At 47.5% G+C, this 18,751-nt stretch overlaps 1 protein-coding gene across 3 annotated transcripts in view; it reads left to right on the forward strand.

Annotated features, from left to right (window-relative positions):
- IGSF3 (immunoglobulin superfamily member 3) overlaps positions 1-18,681 on the forward strand; it is a 494,096-nt gene extending 475,415 nt beyond the window's left edge. For all 3 annotated transcript variants that reach the window (XM_081858447.1, XM_081858448.1, XM_081858449.1), the window contains 4 exons: positions 6,538-6,948; positions 9,582-9,989; positions 14,059-14,484; positions 15,710-18,681. In XM_081858447.1, coding sequence (XP_081714573.1) covers positions 6,538-6,948; positions 9,582-9,989; positions 14,059-14,484; positions 15,710-15,960 — 1,496 coding nt within the window. In that variant the 3' untranslated portion in view covers positions 15,961-18,681. The remainder of the gene's footprint in view (positions 1-6,537; positions 6,949-9,581; positions 9,990-14,058; positions 14,485-15,709) is intronic.
- Positions 18,682-18,751: the final 70 nt, after the last annotated feature.

Below are 18,751 nucleotides of genomic sequence, written 5' to 3' on the forward strand. Positions count from 1 at the left end.
AAATTTTCTGCCTGTTTAAAAACAGGAATGGTGACTGCAGAACTTTCACTGTTTTGTGACCATGAACTCATAAGTAAGTAAGTAAATTTTTATTTATACCCTGCCCTCCCCAGCTAAACACAATCAAACAATTGATTAAAATACAGCTTAAAAATTAGAATCAGGATAAAATTAAATGACTGCCCATGAATTACAACCATAGGGGTCGGGAACCTCAAGTATTCATCAGGGCCAGCTATCCATGTTGGTCCCACATGAGCCAATAAAAGGGCCAAAGAGGCACAGGGTCCCATAGAGGGGGGGGGGTCAAACTGGGCCCAGACCGAAGGCCAGGCGGAACAGCTCCGTCTTGCAGGCCCCGCGGAAGGACGTCAAGTCCCACAGGGCCCTGGTCTCCTGCACATTTTTTTTGAAAAAAGGAACACCTAAGTGAAAGAGCTATTTAAAAAACAACAACCCCACACTGAATACTGTTGTAGCCTGTTCTGGTGACTCTGATATAGCCCCCAAACTACTAGTACAGTGGTACCTCGGGTTACAGACACTTCAGGTTACATACGCTTCAGGTTGCAGACTCCGCTAACCCAGAAATATTATCTCGGGTTAAGAACTTTGCTTCAGGATGAGAACAGAAATCGTGCTCCGGCGGCACAGCGGCAGCAGGAGGCCCCATTAGCTAAAATGGTTCTTCAGGTTAAGAACAGACCTCTGGAACGAATTAAGTACGTAACCAGAGGTACTACTGTACAGGCATAACAGAGCTGCTTGCCAACTGCAGATGAATCCAAAGAAATCTAAACTGTGTGTGTTGGCCACTTGTAAGTCGGAGTTCCTGTCCTATGTTGCAAGAGCAAGGATGTGTGAGGAAGGAGTCTGAATCCCTGCGGACAAATTCCAGTAGATAATTACATTTCTCCTTGCCAAATTCCCTCAGTAGCTTCCGATAAGGTCATTCTTCACTTCTTGGTCCCCAGACGGCCTCTTTTGTGTGTAGAGAGATAGCAATTGCATTCTGCCCTGGGGCCAAGGGAACCATAACTGCTCACAGCTAATCTTAAATCCCATATTTAACATGTTTTGACTTGTTACACCTTGCCAAGTTTAAGCAACCTTGCTGCTTAGACAAAAAATAGTTAAAATGGTGCAGTAGCTCTGGAGCCAAGTGAGGATTACCAATTAAGATCCACCCTCTATTGTGTGGGCAGGTAATCCCTCCCCCTACCTGGCCTGGTTTCCCTGGCAACGCTTCCCCCAGGTGGGATTGGACAACTCACTGGGGTAGGCGGGGACCTCCAGGTATCCCACCTGAGGGAAGGCAAAGCCTATGCTGATGGGGCCACTCCAGATCCAGGGCTGCACGCGTCCCCGCAAAGGGCGCCCCCTGTTTTAAGTGGGGAGCGGTCATTACTATTTTTGCTTAACTTCTCCTTTGCTCAACTCCTCCAGGTTACCAAGTGATGGTGTAGCAATTGGATTAGGAATGAACGGGCATAAGTATGATTTCCTCTCAGGTCCTTGCTTTATTTCCCCAGAGCTTATTGAGCAGGTGTTGCGGAAAGGCTTTGGTCTCCTGGCATCTCAGCAGCAGCCACTGGTTAACTGTGTTTCTCCACACGTGAAATTGGTTTGCTGTGTAGGAGAAGCTGCTACAAGCTGAGCCACCTGAAACACAGAAGCAGCTATGGCTTTTGATGTGCTTGGTGTCTCTGTGCCTTTCAGATACATCTGCCCAAAGCAATGTGCAGCTAGTGGCTCTTCACATTGTCTCCCTGTTCTTTATTTCTTGGTGCATGGCATGTTTCTTAGACAAGAGCTGGTGTTCAGTCATGATTCCATCGCTGACTACAATGATGCAGGCAGAAATAAAATCCCAAATTTGCCACCCATACGTGTCAGTGTATAACTCAGCATCGTACCTTGATGCATGTCTGGAGTGAGTAATAATTGCAAGCACTTAAGTGGCAAAGTGTACTTGCCCCATGGAATATGCCCTTTTCCATAACGCGGATGTGTTTCTGACACAGTATTATGATAGGTATGCATGGTTTCTCCTTTCAAACCTTGGAAGAACTGGTATTGTGTTAAAAGTGCAGAGGTTCAGAAAGCAGAGCTAAACGCGCAGCCAGCTCAGTGCTGAGTTTAACATGGGTTGGAAATCAGTGCTGGCTCCAGGATATTGGTTGGTTGGTTGGTTGGTTGGTTGGTTGGTTTGAAATAAAGTTTCATTAAAAAAATTTCACAGTACAATAAAAGACACACCAACTCACACCAAGATAACGAAAAGAAAAGAAGAAAGAAAAATATAAGATTCTCTATTACAAGTATATCCCATTTTTTGTCCCATACAGAAAATGATGTACCCTCCCAGTTCTCCCCTTCCCTGTCTCTCACACAAGGTCCTGCAAACTATCGATCATCTTCATCTGCATGCAAATATAACAAGTAGGAATATTAAGAGAAATCATTCTGAGCCTGGATAGCTCACTTGGTTTGAGCATGGTGCTGATAACACCAAGGTTGCAGGTTCAATCCCCGTATGGGACAGCTGCATATTCCTGCATTGCAAGGGATTGGACAAGAGAATCCTCAGGGTCCTTTCCAACTCTACGATTCTATGAAATAATAATAGAATGCCGAAAGACAAAAAGATAAGAATAATAACAAAATAGTAAGAGAAAGAGAGATTGATAGAAATGACTTCCAGCTATCCATCTGTCAGTTGTGTTAGCAAGTGTTCCTCATCCTAATCCAATGTTCAGTTTAGAGTAATATCCATTTATTCCTCCCTCTGCTGATGTTTCCCCAGTCTTCAATCCAGGCAGCGTTTACTCATTCCTTTTGCTTTCCATCCAAGAAGTCCAAGAGAGGTTCTCCAGTTATATGTAATTATAAGAGTCATGGCTCCAGGATTTTGGTTGTCCTCTGACAAGGACCCCGTGGGCCCCTGAAGTTGGAAGTGAGACATGTCTGATTTCACTACCCCGCGGAGCATGCCCTGCCCACCATTTGCAAGATAAGAGAACCAGTGTAGTGTAGTGGTTAAGAGCGGTGGACTCGTAATCTGGTGAACTGGGTTCGCTTCCCCGCTCCTCCACATGCAGCTGCTGGGTGACCTTGGGCTCGTCACACTTCTCTGAAGTCTCTCAGCCCCACTCACCTCACAGAGTGTTTTTTGTGGGGGAGGAAGGGAAAGGAGAATGTTAGCCGCTTTGAGACTCCTTCGGGTAGTGATAAAGCAGGATATCAAATCCAAACTCTTCAAGATACGTTTTTAACTGTTCCCAATACAGTGGTACCTCGAGTTACAGACACTTCAAGTTATAGACTCTGCTAACCTGGAAGTTGTACCTCGGGTTAAGAACTTTACCTCAGGATGAGAACAGAAATTGCGCGCTAGTGGCGTGGCAGCAGCGGGAGGCCCCATTAGCTAAAGTGGTACCTCAGGTTAAGAAGGGTTCCAGGTTAAGAATGGACCTCCGGAACGAGTTAAGTTCTTAACCAGAGGTACCACTGTACATGGGCAGCTATACTTGAAAGAAGTGGGGGTGGGGGGCTTATGGTGTTAGGCCACATGGTGGCGCAAAGCAAATGCTTTGTACATCAAGGAGCCACCCCAACTCGGTATGAACGAATAAACCTTGCAAAGTCTGTCTTTTGCCAGCACAGACAGCTCATTAGCTCAACCATTCTAGTCTGGAGAAGCAAACACCCAGCATGTGAATGCAGAACAGAGACTGCCACATGTTTCCATCTTATTACAACTCAAGGGAAATAAAATGGAAGAGGACTTCAAAAATCATGAATGCCACAGCAAATTGCCCCCCCCCCCAAAAAAAACCCAGAGGTGCAGATAGCATGCTCAGCATGTGCACATGTGTGTGAACACACACCGTGGGTCCGCTGGTGTGTGTGTGTGGTACTTTATTAGCAGATATAGGCTGCCCATTTAACATATACAGTTACTATAGCAACTGAGGTTTCCTTAGCAACAGTGCCAGAAAATAATCCGGTACCAATTAAAAATAAACTGTTAGCAAGGGAGGGGGGGCAGCACTGGGAGGAGTAGAATTTCTGTGAATTGGTTCCTTTCCCTTGTTGCTTTTTCATCCCAAGGACTCCCAAGCACTGGCAGAGACATGAAATAACGTTTTTCTTCTTGGCACCAGCCAGGAAGGTGCACTGGGTCACGTTGCCCCCTCTTGGTGGCTGAGGTTATTCTCCTAAAATTAATAAGGTGGAAAGTATCTACTCAGCAGTATGAGCCTAAGCCTCCCTATTAAAGCAAGCTCCCTAGAGAGAGGAGATGAGGGCTCCTTTCCTCTATATGTCATGTCATTGCAGAGCACAGCTATCTAGTCTTTATTAGCATACTGATTAAAGCCAGCGGCAATATAGGCTCCAGGGGAACTTCTTAATGTGTTGCCAGGATGCATAAACCTTGCATGCTGTATTAGGAAAAGCAAAGTTCTATTGTCACGAGAGTGCTTTTTTATCAGAATGTTTTGTGCCTCACCTTATCTCCATTCCCTCCAAAGCAGTCTGGCATGGAAGGGTTAACGGAATTGGGGAGCTTTTGAAAGACTCCAGGGAGGGTGCCCTCTCTCCTTTTGAAACTTGTAGCAATGTGCTGGTGTCAGACTTACGTGTGGTGTGTGTGTGTGTGTGTGTGTGTGTGTGTTGTTCCATGTTATATCAACGTGTTTTTTCCTTCAGTTTCGTTACGATGAAATCCCAGACCTACAGTTAGAGAGGATTGTGAGTTCCATTTTTTGTAGCGTCTGTTCCTCCAGGGAACAGTTTAGGAACAGACACAAGTGAGATGGGAATTGCATTATATTTCCTGTTTTGCCACTGCTGTAGGATTCTCTGATATATTTTTTTAATGATCAATGAAGAACTGTTTATAAAACTTGGGATGATCTACATATTGACATGGATGGGTGCAGTATACAGGCGTTTCTAAACACACACACACACACAACACACAATTATCCTTTTAAACTCACAGTTAATTGTAAAGTCTACTAAGAGTTTGTTTACATGATCAGTTATCCTGGAATAATTAACTCCTCAGCTAATTCCATCTTCTGTTTGCTGACACATTCAGAGAAGTTAATCAAGGCTGAAGCAATCTTAAACAGAAGAAAAGTACGGTGTTAAAAAGAGGATCCAGTTACACACCTTTTTGTCCTAAGAAAGAAACAGTGCAAAATGCTAAAGTGGTAACTTGCATCCACAAAAGCTGATCAGATAAGAAAATGAGGGCTGAGCTAATGCCAGATGTGCAAGTCTAAAAATTACATGAAAAAGTAGAGAGAAAACAAAGCACAAGGCAGATACAACTAAGCTAAATGCAGCAAGCAGCAAGAAGTTTAAGGAGGTGATGCTCAAAGGATTAGCCTAGGCCTGGCCAGCCCAATTAAGATAAAAGACGAGAAAGAGAGCACTCTATAGGTAGGTAGATGTAAGGTCGGCAGTTCAAATGTGCCTGACAGAGTGAGCTCCTGTTGCTCTGTCCCAGCTTCTGCCAACCTAGCAGTTTGAAAGCATACCAGCACAAGGAGATAAATAGATACCTCTCCGGCAGGAAGGTAAATGGCGTTTCTGTGCACTCTGGCTCTTGTCACGGTCCTCTGTGCACCAGAAGCTGTTTAGTCATGCTGGCCACATGACCCAGAAAGCTGTCTGTGGACAAACGCCGGCTCCCTCGGCGCCTGAAAAACAAGATGAGCGCCATACCCCATAGTCGCCTTTGACTAGACTTAACCATCCACGGGTCCTTTACCTTTCGGTAGATTTGTATAAACCCAGGTGTGAGGAACCTCAAAGCTGGGGGCAAATGTGTCCCCCAAGTCTCTCTCTCTCTGTCACTCAGGGCTCTCCCCAAGCACTGCGGCTCATCAGCCCAGCTCTGTGCCCTTATTGGGTGCTTTTGTCTTTCTGGGATGTGCCTTTGAACTGGGAGAAACACCTGTTGCTTGCTTTGGTGGAACATGGAACAGGTGTGCCTGTATGCTGTAGAAACCTTGTGGCTAAAATGTAGCCCTCTGTATCAGGCATAGGCAAACTCGGCCCTCCAGATGTTTTGGGACTACAACTCCCATCATCCCTGGCCACTGGTCCTGTTAGCTAGGGATGATGGGAGTTGTAGTCCCAAAACAACTGGACGGCCGAGTTTGCCTATGCCTGCTCTGTATGAAGGCAAATCACATCCATAGCTTTACCCACTTTTGCTTATGGCCTCGCCCAACACTGGCATGTATCCCCTGGAAGGGTGGCCCAAAAGTGGTTCCCCACCTCTATAAACAGATGCAGATAGAATAAGAAAGAAAGAAAGAAAGATAGAAAGAAAGAAAGAAAATTCCCAGACAAGGTGAATTTTGGTGAAAGAAAGGCACTCTTCACATGTGCAGAGGCATTGTATACATAGGTTGGAATGAAAAAGTAAACAAATAAAAATAATTGAATGGTCGTGGTTGTTGTTTGCCCTAACCTTTCTGTCTTTTGTGTGTCCCCCACCCAATCCCTTTCCTCCAGTGACAAAGCTGCAGGTCAGCAAATCCAAGCGGAGCATCACCCTCGTGGAGAACAAGCCCATTCCCCTGAACTGCTCTGTGAAGTCTCAGACCAGCACAGACTCCCACTTTGCCGTCCTGTGGTATGTCCACAGGCCATCGGACACAGACGGGAAGCTCATCCTGAAGACCACCCACAACTCTGTGTTTGAGTACGGCACCTATGCTGAGGAAGAGGGGCTGAGGTGGAGGCTGCAGTTTGAGAGGTCCTTGTCTGGGGGGCTCTTCAGCCTCACAGTCCAGAGAGCCCAGGTCAGCGACAGCGGCAGCTATTACTGCCACGTGGAAGAGTGGCTGCTCAATCCCAACCATGCCTGGTATAAGCTGGCTGAGGAAGTGTCTGGCCGGACGGAAGTCACTGTCAAGTTGCCAGGTAATATCTCACTTGCCATGTCTGAAGCTTGCCTAAGACTTCATGTCTATAGCTGTTTCCTGAACTGCCGCAACTTCCTGTCTGCACACTCTGCCTGGCAAATTCCCAAAGAAAAGTTAAGCCTCTGTTCCCACCATAAGCATGTATCTTGGCCCCACTGCAGGTTTGCTGTACGGACGCATCCGTGCGGGAGTGTCACTGTAGCCCCATTTCCATTCTTCCGCACGTCGCAGGAACTTTAGGAGAGCAAATCTGAGAGAAAGAAAGGGCAATATGCCTTCAGTAAATTCTTGCAGCAAAATCATGTTCTCTTGCATATTCGTACTCTGGCAACCTATGTATAGCTCAGGATCTCCTGCTTCTCAATAGCAGTCAGTGGGGCATCACAGACACGGTGGTGTTGCTCTCTTACCTTCCCAGTGCCAAGCATCCATGCCAGTTCCCGAGAGAGAGGAGGGTGAGGCATGAGTTGGCTCGGCGCAGTGCAGGTTTGCCAGCAGGAGCATCCGAATAACCCCACCACCATACCCGCACTGCGCTGAGATCCCCACACTTCCCCCCTCTCCCAGTCAGGAACTGGCATGGACGCTTGGGGTGGGGAAGGCAAGTGAGCAATGCCAACCTGCCCTGCCTGCACCAGACTGCTGCTTTTGCTATTTGAAAGTATTTCAGGACACAACTGATCATACTGTTTGCAGACTGTGGTTCGTGGGGAAAGCCTGTAAATGGCCTTCTGCAGCCTAGCTCCTCACCTGGATGTTTTAGACTCCAGCTGCCAGTGTGGGAAGATGGGAGTTGTAGTCCAAAACATTGGCAGGGCACTAGGTTGGGGACGCAGGTGGCTTTGGTCTAAACCACAGAGCCTAGGGGTTGCTGATCAGAAGGTTGGTGGTTCGAATCCCCGCGACAGGGTGAGCTCCCGTTGCTCGCTCCCTGCTCCTGCCCACCTAGCAGTTCGAAAGCACTTCAAAGTGCAAGTAGATAAATAGATACCGCTCCGGCGGGAAGGTAAACGGTGTTTCTGTGCACTGCTCTTGTTCACCAGAAGCTGCTTAGTCATGCTGGCCACATGACCCAGAAGCTCTCTGCGGACAAAGGCCGGCTCCCTCGGCCTATAGAGCGAGGTGAGCGCGCAACCCCAGAGTCCACGACTGGACCTTTACCTTTAGGTTGGGGAAGGCTGTTATAGAACCTCTGGCTTTGAGAATGCCTCTGTTTCTGACTACAGGAGTCTAGATTTTCATGGTCCTGGTGCAAGGAAGTGTTTCCCCCTGTTTGCTCAAACAGGCTTTAATGGAAGGAGACGGTCTTCTATGCCTCTGAGATGGTATCTCATTGATAGTGATCAGATGGAGAGGTATCTGTTTGCTTGGGAAAGCTCTGTGTCAAATTCCTCCCCTCCTGTACACTTTAATTTTATTTATTGCCTGGGTCCCAGTGGTGATGTGGAGTGATGGTTTCTGTTCTCATGTGCTGAGCTCTTAGAAATGAGAGTTTAATGAAGAGGGAAGTTGGCTGCTAAGGGGCGATCCTTTCCCTGACAGGAATGGAAAGTGAAGGAAGTAAGGAAGTGTTGAATAAATCAATGAACCGCCAGCCAACAAATAGAGAGGCAGAAAGGTGAGGTCTATTATAGAGCAGAACCTGGGAGGGCTGGCAATTCCCAGCAGCTAAGCATTGCTCCAGAAAGCTTTGTGTTGACATCTAAACATTTTGTCCTCGAAGGACAACCTTCTTTTTCATATCAGGCCTAGCAGAGTTGGGAAAGAAGAAGAGGTCACAGTTTTGACACAGGAAGCAAAGAGGAAGGAGCCAGGGCTGTTTGCTTTCTCAGCACTGAAAAATAATCCTCAATATTACAAAAGCACATAGGGGAGTTTCCCACAAGTTAGGCTGAGACCTGAATTTCCAGACCGTACAATATCAGGGTTTCTGAGTGTGCCAGGGGATTCAGTAACTGGCCCAAGGTGTGGCTAGTCCTCAGTAACCAGCTGACGCTGCATTTGGAGAGCTTCAAGTGGTGTTTAATGCTTTCACTGCGATGGAGTATATTGTGGAATTTTGCATTTCAGTCCTTGCATTTGTTGAAGAAAGTCCTCTGAACCTCAGTTCCGTAGAAAGAGGTGAGAAGCCTGCAAGAAAAATCAGAGCCCATGCTATTCAAGAAATCACATTGTCATGTGGTTGGCACTGTAGAGCAAATCACACTAAATCGTTATAAAGGAGCTCCAGGCAGCCAGTCTGGAGGAAGTTGTGTCCAATTAAGGCCAGCTGTAAAGGAAGTTCCTAATCCCTGGTGATGACCTGCTGCTGATATTCCAAATAGTCTGGTTTGGTACATTTGCAATCCCTAAATCTTATTAGTAGGTATTGTGTCTGCAGATTGCATGGAGGACAAAAATGCCTTATTGTTCTTCCGATTTCAGGGCCAAACTGAACAGTGTGCAGAGCACAAAGGAACCCAATGACCTTCCCCTGGAGGGATCTCTTTAGATTAATACCATTAAAAGCAAATATATAATGCTGAGCTGAAGCATATAAAACAAAGACTACTGCTTAAGTCCTGTTGCGTTGTCAACTGGTTTTCTTTTTAATTTTATGTTGTTGCTTTTCCTCTTCTCCCCCCCACCCAGATAACCTTTTGGAAGTGAACCAGACTCAGAAGAACATCACAATCCTGGAGAATGAGTGGGTGACCTTAGAGTGCCTGGTCACCAACCGAAGCAGCCAGGCTTCCCAGTTGTCTGTGGAATGGTATGTGTGGAAATCTGGCCACCCGGAGAAAGAAGCAGTGCTCAAGCTGACTCGCCAGGCCACCCTGTTATACGGAGAGCTGTCAGCCCTGAACGATCTGAAGAGCCGGCTGCGCTTGGAAAGCCCCTCTCCAGGCCTCTACCTGCTCACCATCCAGAACATGACTGTGCAGGACAGCGGGACCTATGACTGCCGGGTGGAGGAGTGGATACTGGGTCCCACAAACACATGGTACAAACGGGCAGAGGACCTGTCTGGGCTGACAACCATTGTGGTGAAACAGCCAGGTAAAGTTATCCGTGGGTCCAGGGCTTTGGGCCACCAAGAAAGAAAAGCTCAATCACTGCTTATTGTGAGCGAACTTGTTGTGAGAAACATCCAGCTGCTATATATATAGAATGCCTCTCCCTACTGCACACCATATAGATACAGGAACTGCAGCTTAATATTTGGAGAAAGACAAGTTGCCTAGGCTGAGTATTTAGGGGCAGCTGTACCTTTGTTCTCTCCCTACTTCTTTCCTCTCCCCTTTCCCCCTACCCCACAGTCCTTGCTCCGCTCCCCCTTCCATGTTTGGGGAGCTTTTTGCCTCCTCAGTTATTTTCCCATTTGTTCTGCAAATCTTGAGGTTTTCCCCCAAGCATGCTTTTACCACCCTCTTGTGCATGGGCGGTGCTCTTTTGGCTACATAAATATTGGCACTTGCCCTTTAAGCTGGGGAATAGGAGTAGGGACATGGTCAATATCTCTTTTGCTGCCTAGATTCACCACACCTTAACATTTGCAGCTAAGCCACTAGGATGCAGCTGGAAATACACACTTTACCTTCTTCAGGACCCTCCACAACCTCTGCTCTAAATATGAAACAGGGAATGCAGTACAGTGGTGCCTCGCAAGACGAAATTAATTCGTTCCGCAAGTTTTTTCTTCTTGCGAGTTTTTCGTCTTGCGAAGCACGGTTTCCCATAGGAATGCATTGAAAATCAATTAATGTGTTCCTAGGGAGACCGCCTTCAGACCAGGTCCGGGGACAGTCTGTCCCCGGACCTCTTCTGAGGGCTGGCGGGGGGAGAAGGACTTTTCTCCCCACCGCCAGCCTTCAGAACAGCCTTCTGAAGGCTGGCGGTGGGAAGAAAAGCCCTTCTCCCACTGCCAGCCTTCAGAAGAGTTCCTGCAGGGCTGCCTAGGCTGCGGATAGCAGCCTGCTGCCCGGCGCGAGGGGCGCTCTGAAGCAGAGCGCCCCTCGCGCGGGGCAGACATTCGCAGCTTGGGGAGCCCTGCAGGACTTCCCCGCAGGGCTCTCCAAGCTGCGGATAGCAGGCTGCTGCCCCGCACGAGGGGCGCTCTGCTTCAGAGCGCCCCTCGCGCGGGGCAGACATTCGCAGCTTGGGGAGCCCTGCAGGACTTCCCCGCAGGGCTCTCCAAGCTGCGGATAGCAGGCTGCTGCCCCGCACGAGGGGCGCTCTGCTTCAGAGCGCCCCTCGCGCGGGGCAGACATTCGCAGCTTGGGGAGCCCTGCAGGACTTCCCCACAGGGCTCTCCAAGCTGCGGATAGGGGCAGCAGGCTGCTATCCGCAGCTTGGAGAACTCTTCTGCGGGGAACTCTTCTGAAGGCTGGCGGGGGAGAAGGGCTTTTCTTCCCACCGCCAGCCTTCAGAACAGCCTTCTGAATGTTGGCGGTGGGGAGGAAAACCTTCCTCCAACCGCAAGTCTTCAAGACAGGTCCGGGAACAGAGGAGAAGCGCTGCCGCCTTCCCCTCTGTTCCCGGACCTGTCCTGAAGGCTTGCGGTGGGAGGAGGGCTTTCCTCCCCACCGCCAACATTCAGAATGCTGTTCTGAATGTTGGCGGTGCAGAGGAAAAACCCTCCTCCCACCGCAAGCCTTCAGGACAGGTCCGGGAACAGAGGGGAAGCAAGCCCATAGGGAACAGAGGGGAAGCAAGCCCATAGGGAAATTCGTCTTGTGAAGCCGCTAAAAATCGGAAAACCCTTTCGTCTTGCGGGTTTTTCGTTTAGCGAGGCATTCGTCTTGCGGGGCACCACTGTAGTGTTCCAAACACAGAGATCCTTTACTAGGATTTTGAAATTTGCCATCTCTCTTCCCTGGTACTGAGAAAGGCTCTGTCATCTCGTCGTCATCCCCTTTTCAAGGTCTCTAAGCCCCTAGACCCCTGAGCTTGACAAGAGCAAAGGAAGCTTAGGCATGTTTTGAAAACAAGGTCATCTTGTTTTGATTTAATGCATTTAAATGGGGGGTTTTTTTGGGGGGAGAGGGTTATAAAATAGCTTTCTGTTTACAAACTCACATTGGTTTGTTGTGATATTGTGTGTGAGTTAATGGGAGATAATTGTATGCTTTGGATGCTTGGTTGGCTACTTAGGTTAGGATTTTAACCTCAAAGTTCATAGGAAGGAAAGGTGAGGACACAGTCATTTTGACTGGTGAGATGTCCACGCGGAAAGTTTGACAGTGAATTTGCTGGCAACACAATTTCCCACAAGGGTAACGTTTTAAATTAGGTAAAATGAAAGTACAAAAGAAATTTCTAAGAACTAGGGAAATAATGTGGCTTTGAAGTGCTTAAATTAAGTCTGTACGCATTTCAGTCACAGCTTCTAACATGCAGCACAAGTTTAAGATGGTGAAATTTGGCCTCTGAAATACCCTTCAAATTGGTGCAGCTGCTTGCAGATGCCTCTCACAGTCCCTGTGTGCTTCAGCCAGACTGGTTGGTGCCTGTGGAATGTCCAAAGCGTAGCTTGCGATTGAATAGGATTTTCCAGGGCTGAGGACAGGATTTGCAAGCCAGCTCTTGGGAGAACGTGAAAATCTTATCACTAACATCTTTGCTAGAGAAACATTTTTCAGGCCAAAGAAGAAAGAGCTAAGTGTCTCTGTGGGGAAATAGTTGTCTCCAGGCATTAGTAATTGCGAACGCTGCAGACATTGCAACTAAGCTTCCAAAATCTTCCTTTTGGGCTGTAAGTTCTCAGATGACCTGTTACAGCCCCAAGATAGACCAACGGTTCTAATTTGAGGGTGGAAACCTTAACAGCTACTTTTGAGTTGTGAGGAATAAGAGGTGGTGGGAATCATTATGCCCCATAAACTTTTTGACTCACTCACAAGGTTCGAAAATAATTAAATGTGTATAAAGGTACACAATGCGTACAAAGGTACACATCAGGAATTCTTGTCCTGTCCATTTACTTTTATGAATTCTCTGCTTCTCCCAAAAACATCCTTTGAGGCTGTTGATTAGATTTTCCAACCCTAAGGCCAGTGAAATAGTACAAACTCTGAAGGAGGGGAAAAGATTGATGAGGCTTTATTAATATACAGTTGGTTGTATTCTTAATTATATAAGAAATGCTTTTGTTTTTTAATAAGTGCAGTGTGAATGTACAGTATAAGCATTGCCATATTTCTAATAACATAGCTTATATTCCCCCACCTTATGTCTTGTAGCAAATGTTACCAATGCACTATATTGAGCAGTCCTTGTGCCTATTGCTGTGTTCTAGAGCTTATGAAATTCCACCCTTGAAAATGTTTGGCTGTGTTTTGGTGCCAGTTCCTATCTCCCAGGAGTGGCATCTCTGCTGCTCCCTGGGGTCCTATCCCACACAGCTCCAGTAATGGTGAACAAGATGTGGGGGTGGGGAGGGGCTGTGTTATAAATATGCCCTTACTGCAGCCCTTAGTCATGATCTCCCTCATTTGAATGTTACTAGAGGTGTCAGGAGCCTAGTAGCCATGCCCTTCCTGTTAATGCAAATACCACCCTTCAACAGGATACCTCAAGCTTATTTGTAAGCTACTCTAGGAGCTCTTTCTAGCTGGAGAGCAGAATAAATTTTTTTGCAGAATCTCCAGTTACATCATGACTCTCTATAATGGTAGCTCTTGGAGTAAAGAATAGGCCACACAGCAACTTCTTGTCTTTCTCAGAGGATGTCTTGATTGGGACAGAGACATGGCCGTCAGCTCATTGTCAGCAAGTTGCAATCAGTGTAATAAAAGAGGCTGCACAGTCCCGCCTATTGCGTTGTTTGCATCATGGGCTTACTCTCTTCTCAAACCCTTTGTTTCCCTACAGTTCCTTCCTTAATGATCTAAAAGTATGCAGTGCATCCATAAAGGCTGCTCTTTTCCATTTCTCCTCTCTCTTTGGATCTGTTAGTCCTGAAGACAGGAGAGAACCGTCACAGGCAAACGCCGTTCCAATTTGAGGGAGATTAAGTCCTGCTTAGCTGGCCAGTGATCAGGCCTCCTGAAGAAGCCATGTCTGTGCATTTATGTCTGTACAGTGAGAGAAGCTAACCAGTCTCTGTGCATGTTCCCACCATCTTCAGATGCCTTGTTGCAAGTGGACACAACCATGGCCAACCTCACCGTGACAGAGCAGGGGCAGTTCCATCTGGATTGCAACATCCTCTCCCTCTCCAGCCGGGATTCCCGCTTTGCCGTGACGTGGTTCAGCGTGAAGATTAAAGAGAAAAGCGGGCCTGCTGGTCGCAAGTATGCAGAAGAAAGGGAGGCCTTGTTAAGAGTAGGCCAGGATGCCATCTTCAGCAGAGAAGCCAGCCCCTGGGAAGGCCGGCTGCGCTTCCAGAGGCTCTCGGCCGTGCTCTATCGGCTGACTGTCTTGCAAGCCGGGGCTACAGATGCTGGCAATTACTCCTGCCGGGTGGAAGAGTGGCTGCCCAACCCCAGGGGAGCATGGTACAAACTCGCAGAGGAGGATTCCGGCCTTATGGCTGTTTATGTGCAAGACTCAGGTGAGGTGATGGTGAGCATTTTAGGAGGGGGGGTGGAGATTTCGTGTGTAGAGGCCCAGGGGCAATACAGCTTGAGGGGAGCGAAATTGGCTAAGGTTTTTTCAGCTAATGGGGAAGATCTTGGAATTTCAGTTTTGTAGGGAAGCCAGAACTTAACAGAGACAGTGGTTCTTTTGGTTGAGAAGTTCCCAATTTGGCAATGCTGTCAGGGCTCACTCACCGTTGATTACAGTTGGGCCTTACAAGGCATGGGCTTGGCTGAGTCTCCTTATTCTTCAAGAATGTCCCGCTTCGCATTTTGCCATAATCCCTCAGCTGTTCCTGGTAACACCTGCAAATTCTATCATGCTGCGTGTTGCGAAAGTGAAACCAAATGGAAGTTCCAAACTTCACTGGGTGGAGCATAGAAGCAACTTGCAGAATAAAAGTGACTGTGGCACTCTGTGTAGCTGATTAACAGCTGAAGCTTTCCTTGAATCAGCTGAGAGGGGCGAGTATGTATTGTGATGACACTGAACGCACGTCTCCTGCAGCCCAATGAGGCACCTGTTGCATTCCAAAAGTAGGAAAGCCCACCAGCTTTCAGACAAAGAGGCTTTGTAATGAGTGTTAAATCTAGAGTTATGAAAGTGGGCAACCTGTGGCCCAACCCAAGCTGTTGCTGGGCTACAACCTGTATCATCCCTGACCATTGGCATTGCCAGCTAGGGAGGATGGGAGTTGGAGTCTAACAACAGCTGGAGGACTACAACCTCCCTCCCCACCTCTGTGAAGCAGGAGTTCTCTCTTTATGCTCTAGTGGCCCAGTGCCAGGCAAAATAGGCATGACACTACTCTTGTTCTCCAAGGCTTGGCTCAAGTTTGCATCCTAAAATTCTGAGTATAACAGGCTGTAGCCTTTGCGTTGTGTATCCATGTGTGTTTTTTAAACAGATTAGGGCTAGGAAAGAGCGCTTTTCATAGGAGCAGAGAATCTAAAAATATCATACCCACTTTAGTGCCCATTCCACAGGGTAAACAAAATAAAACTTTGGTGTATTGAGGCAGAAAAGCCAAGGGGGGGGAAATGGCAGCTGCTTCTCATAGTTCGGCTTGTCTTGGTCTCCCATTTAAGCCGCCATTGCCTTTGCTTAGTGGCCATTAGGCTCGGGTGCTCAGAAAGTGAAGTTTCATTGCTCTGAATGTTTTAACTCTTCCCCCCCTTCCCTGTGTGAACTTCTTCCAGGCTCGTCTCTACAGTCCGTCATCTGCTCCAATGACTCCCTCTTCTACTTTGTGTTCTTTTACCCCTTCCCCATCTTCGGCATCCTCATCATCACCATATTGCTGGTGCGATTCAAAAGCAGGAATTCCAGCAAGAATTCCGAAGGCAAGAACGGAGTCCCCTTGCTGTGGATCAAAGAGCCACACCTAAACTACTCGCCCACTTGCCTGGAGCCTCCTGTCCTCAGCATCCACCCAGGAACTATAGATTAAAAGTGAGAGACCCACAGAGAGGTGAAGATGCACCTGGAACCCAAAGGAAGTGTTTTTGTTGTCTTTTTATTCAACCTTTGTACTTTTTTGGATCCCAACTCAGCTCCACCATGAGGTCCCTCTGAACTTCTGGGACTGGAAGAACTCAGGCACCCCAGAATGCTTGTGAAGACCCAGCCCAACTGCAAAGGGAGATGGAAGTTCCATGTGTTCACTGTATATAGTGGTTTTTTCTAACTGAGCTTTCCCCCTCCATCAGTTCTCATCGGTTGTCCTTTGCCCTGTAATTCTGTTGCTCAAAGACACACAATATTCTTCTTGTATTATTATGCAGAGGACAATCCCCAGAGTGCATTGATTTTGTTGGAGCTCTCGTTGTGCCAAAGCTGGGCGCGTTGTTTTTCAAGGAAGCTTGTTTTATCAAATGGGCTGGGTTTGACAGAACTTGACCCTTGGTATTGGGAAAGGGCCAGAAAGGACTGAATGGGCTGCCTATTGCTCTGGGAGAGAATAGCACCAGAACTGCTCCCATAGTCTAAGCAGCAAGCAGCAACAGTTCTTCCAGGGCAGAGCGCCTCTGCCACCTCCCTCCGTCTCCAGGTGTTTCTGATTTGTTTTGGGGACGGAAAATGCATATAAGGTTGTTTTGCCATTGGCACCACAACTGAATCGCTTGTGCCACTTGCAATCCAGCAACGGCCTGTGTGTGTGTGTGTGTGTGTGTGTGTGTGTGTCACTGAGGTACAGCCCATGAGCCTTGATTCCCCCCAGTACTGCTGCCTATACACAGTTCTGTTTACTAGGAAGGCATTTGGTTGCCCTCTGGGTTTTATTAAACCCCACTGCCACGCCTCTGGAGATTGCAGGGGTGGAAACCTGAACTTTTTAAAGACATTCAAACTGACCAAAGTAATGATTTAGGAAGTGGGGAGGTGGCTGCCTCTTTAAGTGGGCCTGGCTCCGACTTGGTTCTGGGATACCGAAACACAGGGCAGAGAATGTGTGGACATGTTGACCCAAGTTTTACTTCCAGTTGCACTAACTACCCCAATGAATTTTCACCAGGCAAGCAAGGGCCTCTGAATAGCCTCCTCCCCCTCTCTCGTTATGTGTGTGTGCCATTTTGCTTCTTCAGCTTTATTTCTCCAGGTGCAAAACCCTTCACCACCATTCCTCGCAGCCCTGCAGAAGCCACAATAAGTGGACTTCAAGGACACGCTGTGGCCAAAAAACAAAACCATCCCTGCTGTTCTTTCTGTGAAAGACATGGTGTTAACAATGTTGGGGCTCAGTAAAGGCAGGGTGCCTACTTTCTGCCAGAGTAAGCCAGCTCTGCTCCTCCTCTGCTGTTTTGGAAATGCTTGTTATACCTGGTGGACCAGCACTCTTACAGCCCCTCGTTCTGGTCTCTAGGATAAGGGGGGGAAGCTGTGCTTTCTAGAAAATGGCTGTTTTGCTGTCTTCCTAAAAGTCTTCCTGGCAGCTAGTTGCAACCTTTTTCATGAGACAACCGAATCTACGCAAGGGCACATGCTGCCAGCCACACATGCCAGTCTGCTTAGCTGCTTTGGCAGGAGGCGGCTGGGGGGGGGCAGCACTCTTCCTGTGGAGTGACATTGTAAATTTTGATTGCCCCTATCAGAGCATCTTGTGGAGATAAACGCATTTGCTTTAATTAATGGTGCTTTGCAAGTGGTATGTGTCCACGCAGAGGTTTTATGTCACCCATGTGTTCGGCCAGGCGGCTGGTTGCACATGTTCACCTCACTTACTCTCTGGGTAAACTTGCTGTATTTACCCAAGCTTTAATGCTTCTTCAAAAAATCATCTTCTTTCCTTCGCAAAGGAGGGCTTTGTAGCATTCCAGTAAAGCATTCAGAATGTTCCCCGGACCAAATCTGCCTCCACAAACTATTATTCCTAGATTTAAAACCCCCTCCGTGTGTGTAACATGAGAACGCACACACCCTTCCACCCTCCTTGCCTTCCTAGTGTATTCAGAAGGGAGGAAACAAAAAAAGTGAATGGGAATGAAGAGCAAAGCAGAAAGAGAGCCCCTAGGTTGTGTCTGTTGTTTTATAAATGTAAAATGTCCTGTACATATACTGCTTCGGGGCAGGAGCTCTAATTCAATTCAGCTCTTAAAAAGGAAACAAGTCAGCAAGATGATTTCCTGCCCTCAAGAACATTGCTCTTTATCTTCGCGTTGAAAAATCTGTTGTACTGACCTAGTAGCATCAATGCTTCTCTATATAACCAGCAGTCCTTCCCTTCCCCTCCCAGCTCCTTCGGTCTACGGAAAGCTGTCCCACAGCGGCCTCCAGCGGCCAGTCATTCCAGTCTGTGACTGTGGACTCTTGGAAAATATGCAGGTGTTTTATCAAAGCCAGTAGATACAAGTGGGAGGATTGTCCCTTTAGCAGCACCGATGATCACGCAGGTTACCTTGCAGAGGACTTGTCCATTACGCTGCCAAGTTGCTGCCCAGTTTTAGGATCTCATTTCTTTTCAAAACATTGGACACTGCCTATAAGAAGCTTTATGGACAACTTTTTCTCTGCCAATAAACCCAGAGGAAAAGGAACAAGCTACCTTTGCATGATGTGGGGAAACAGTGTGGGATTTTTATTATGATTATTATTAAAGAACTTTGTACCATGTTGCACTAAATGTTTTATACATTACACGAAAGAGCTGTAGTAAACTGTGTTGAAAGTGTGACTTCAATGTCCTGTGTTGATGGCTTCAAGGCGCTGCTACCAGAGCTTCCCTCTTCTCCCTGTTGATGCCA

Source organism: Podarcis erhardii (genome assembly GCF_964252035.2).
Source record: "Podarcis erhardii genome assembly, chromosome: 4".
NCBI classification, from domain to species: Eukaryota; Metazoa; Chordata; class Lepidosauria; order Squamata; family Lacertidae; genus Podarcis; species Podarcis erhardii.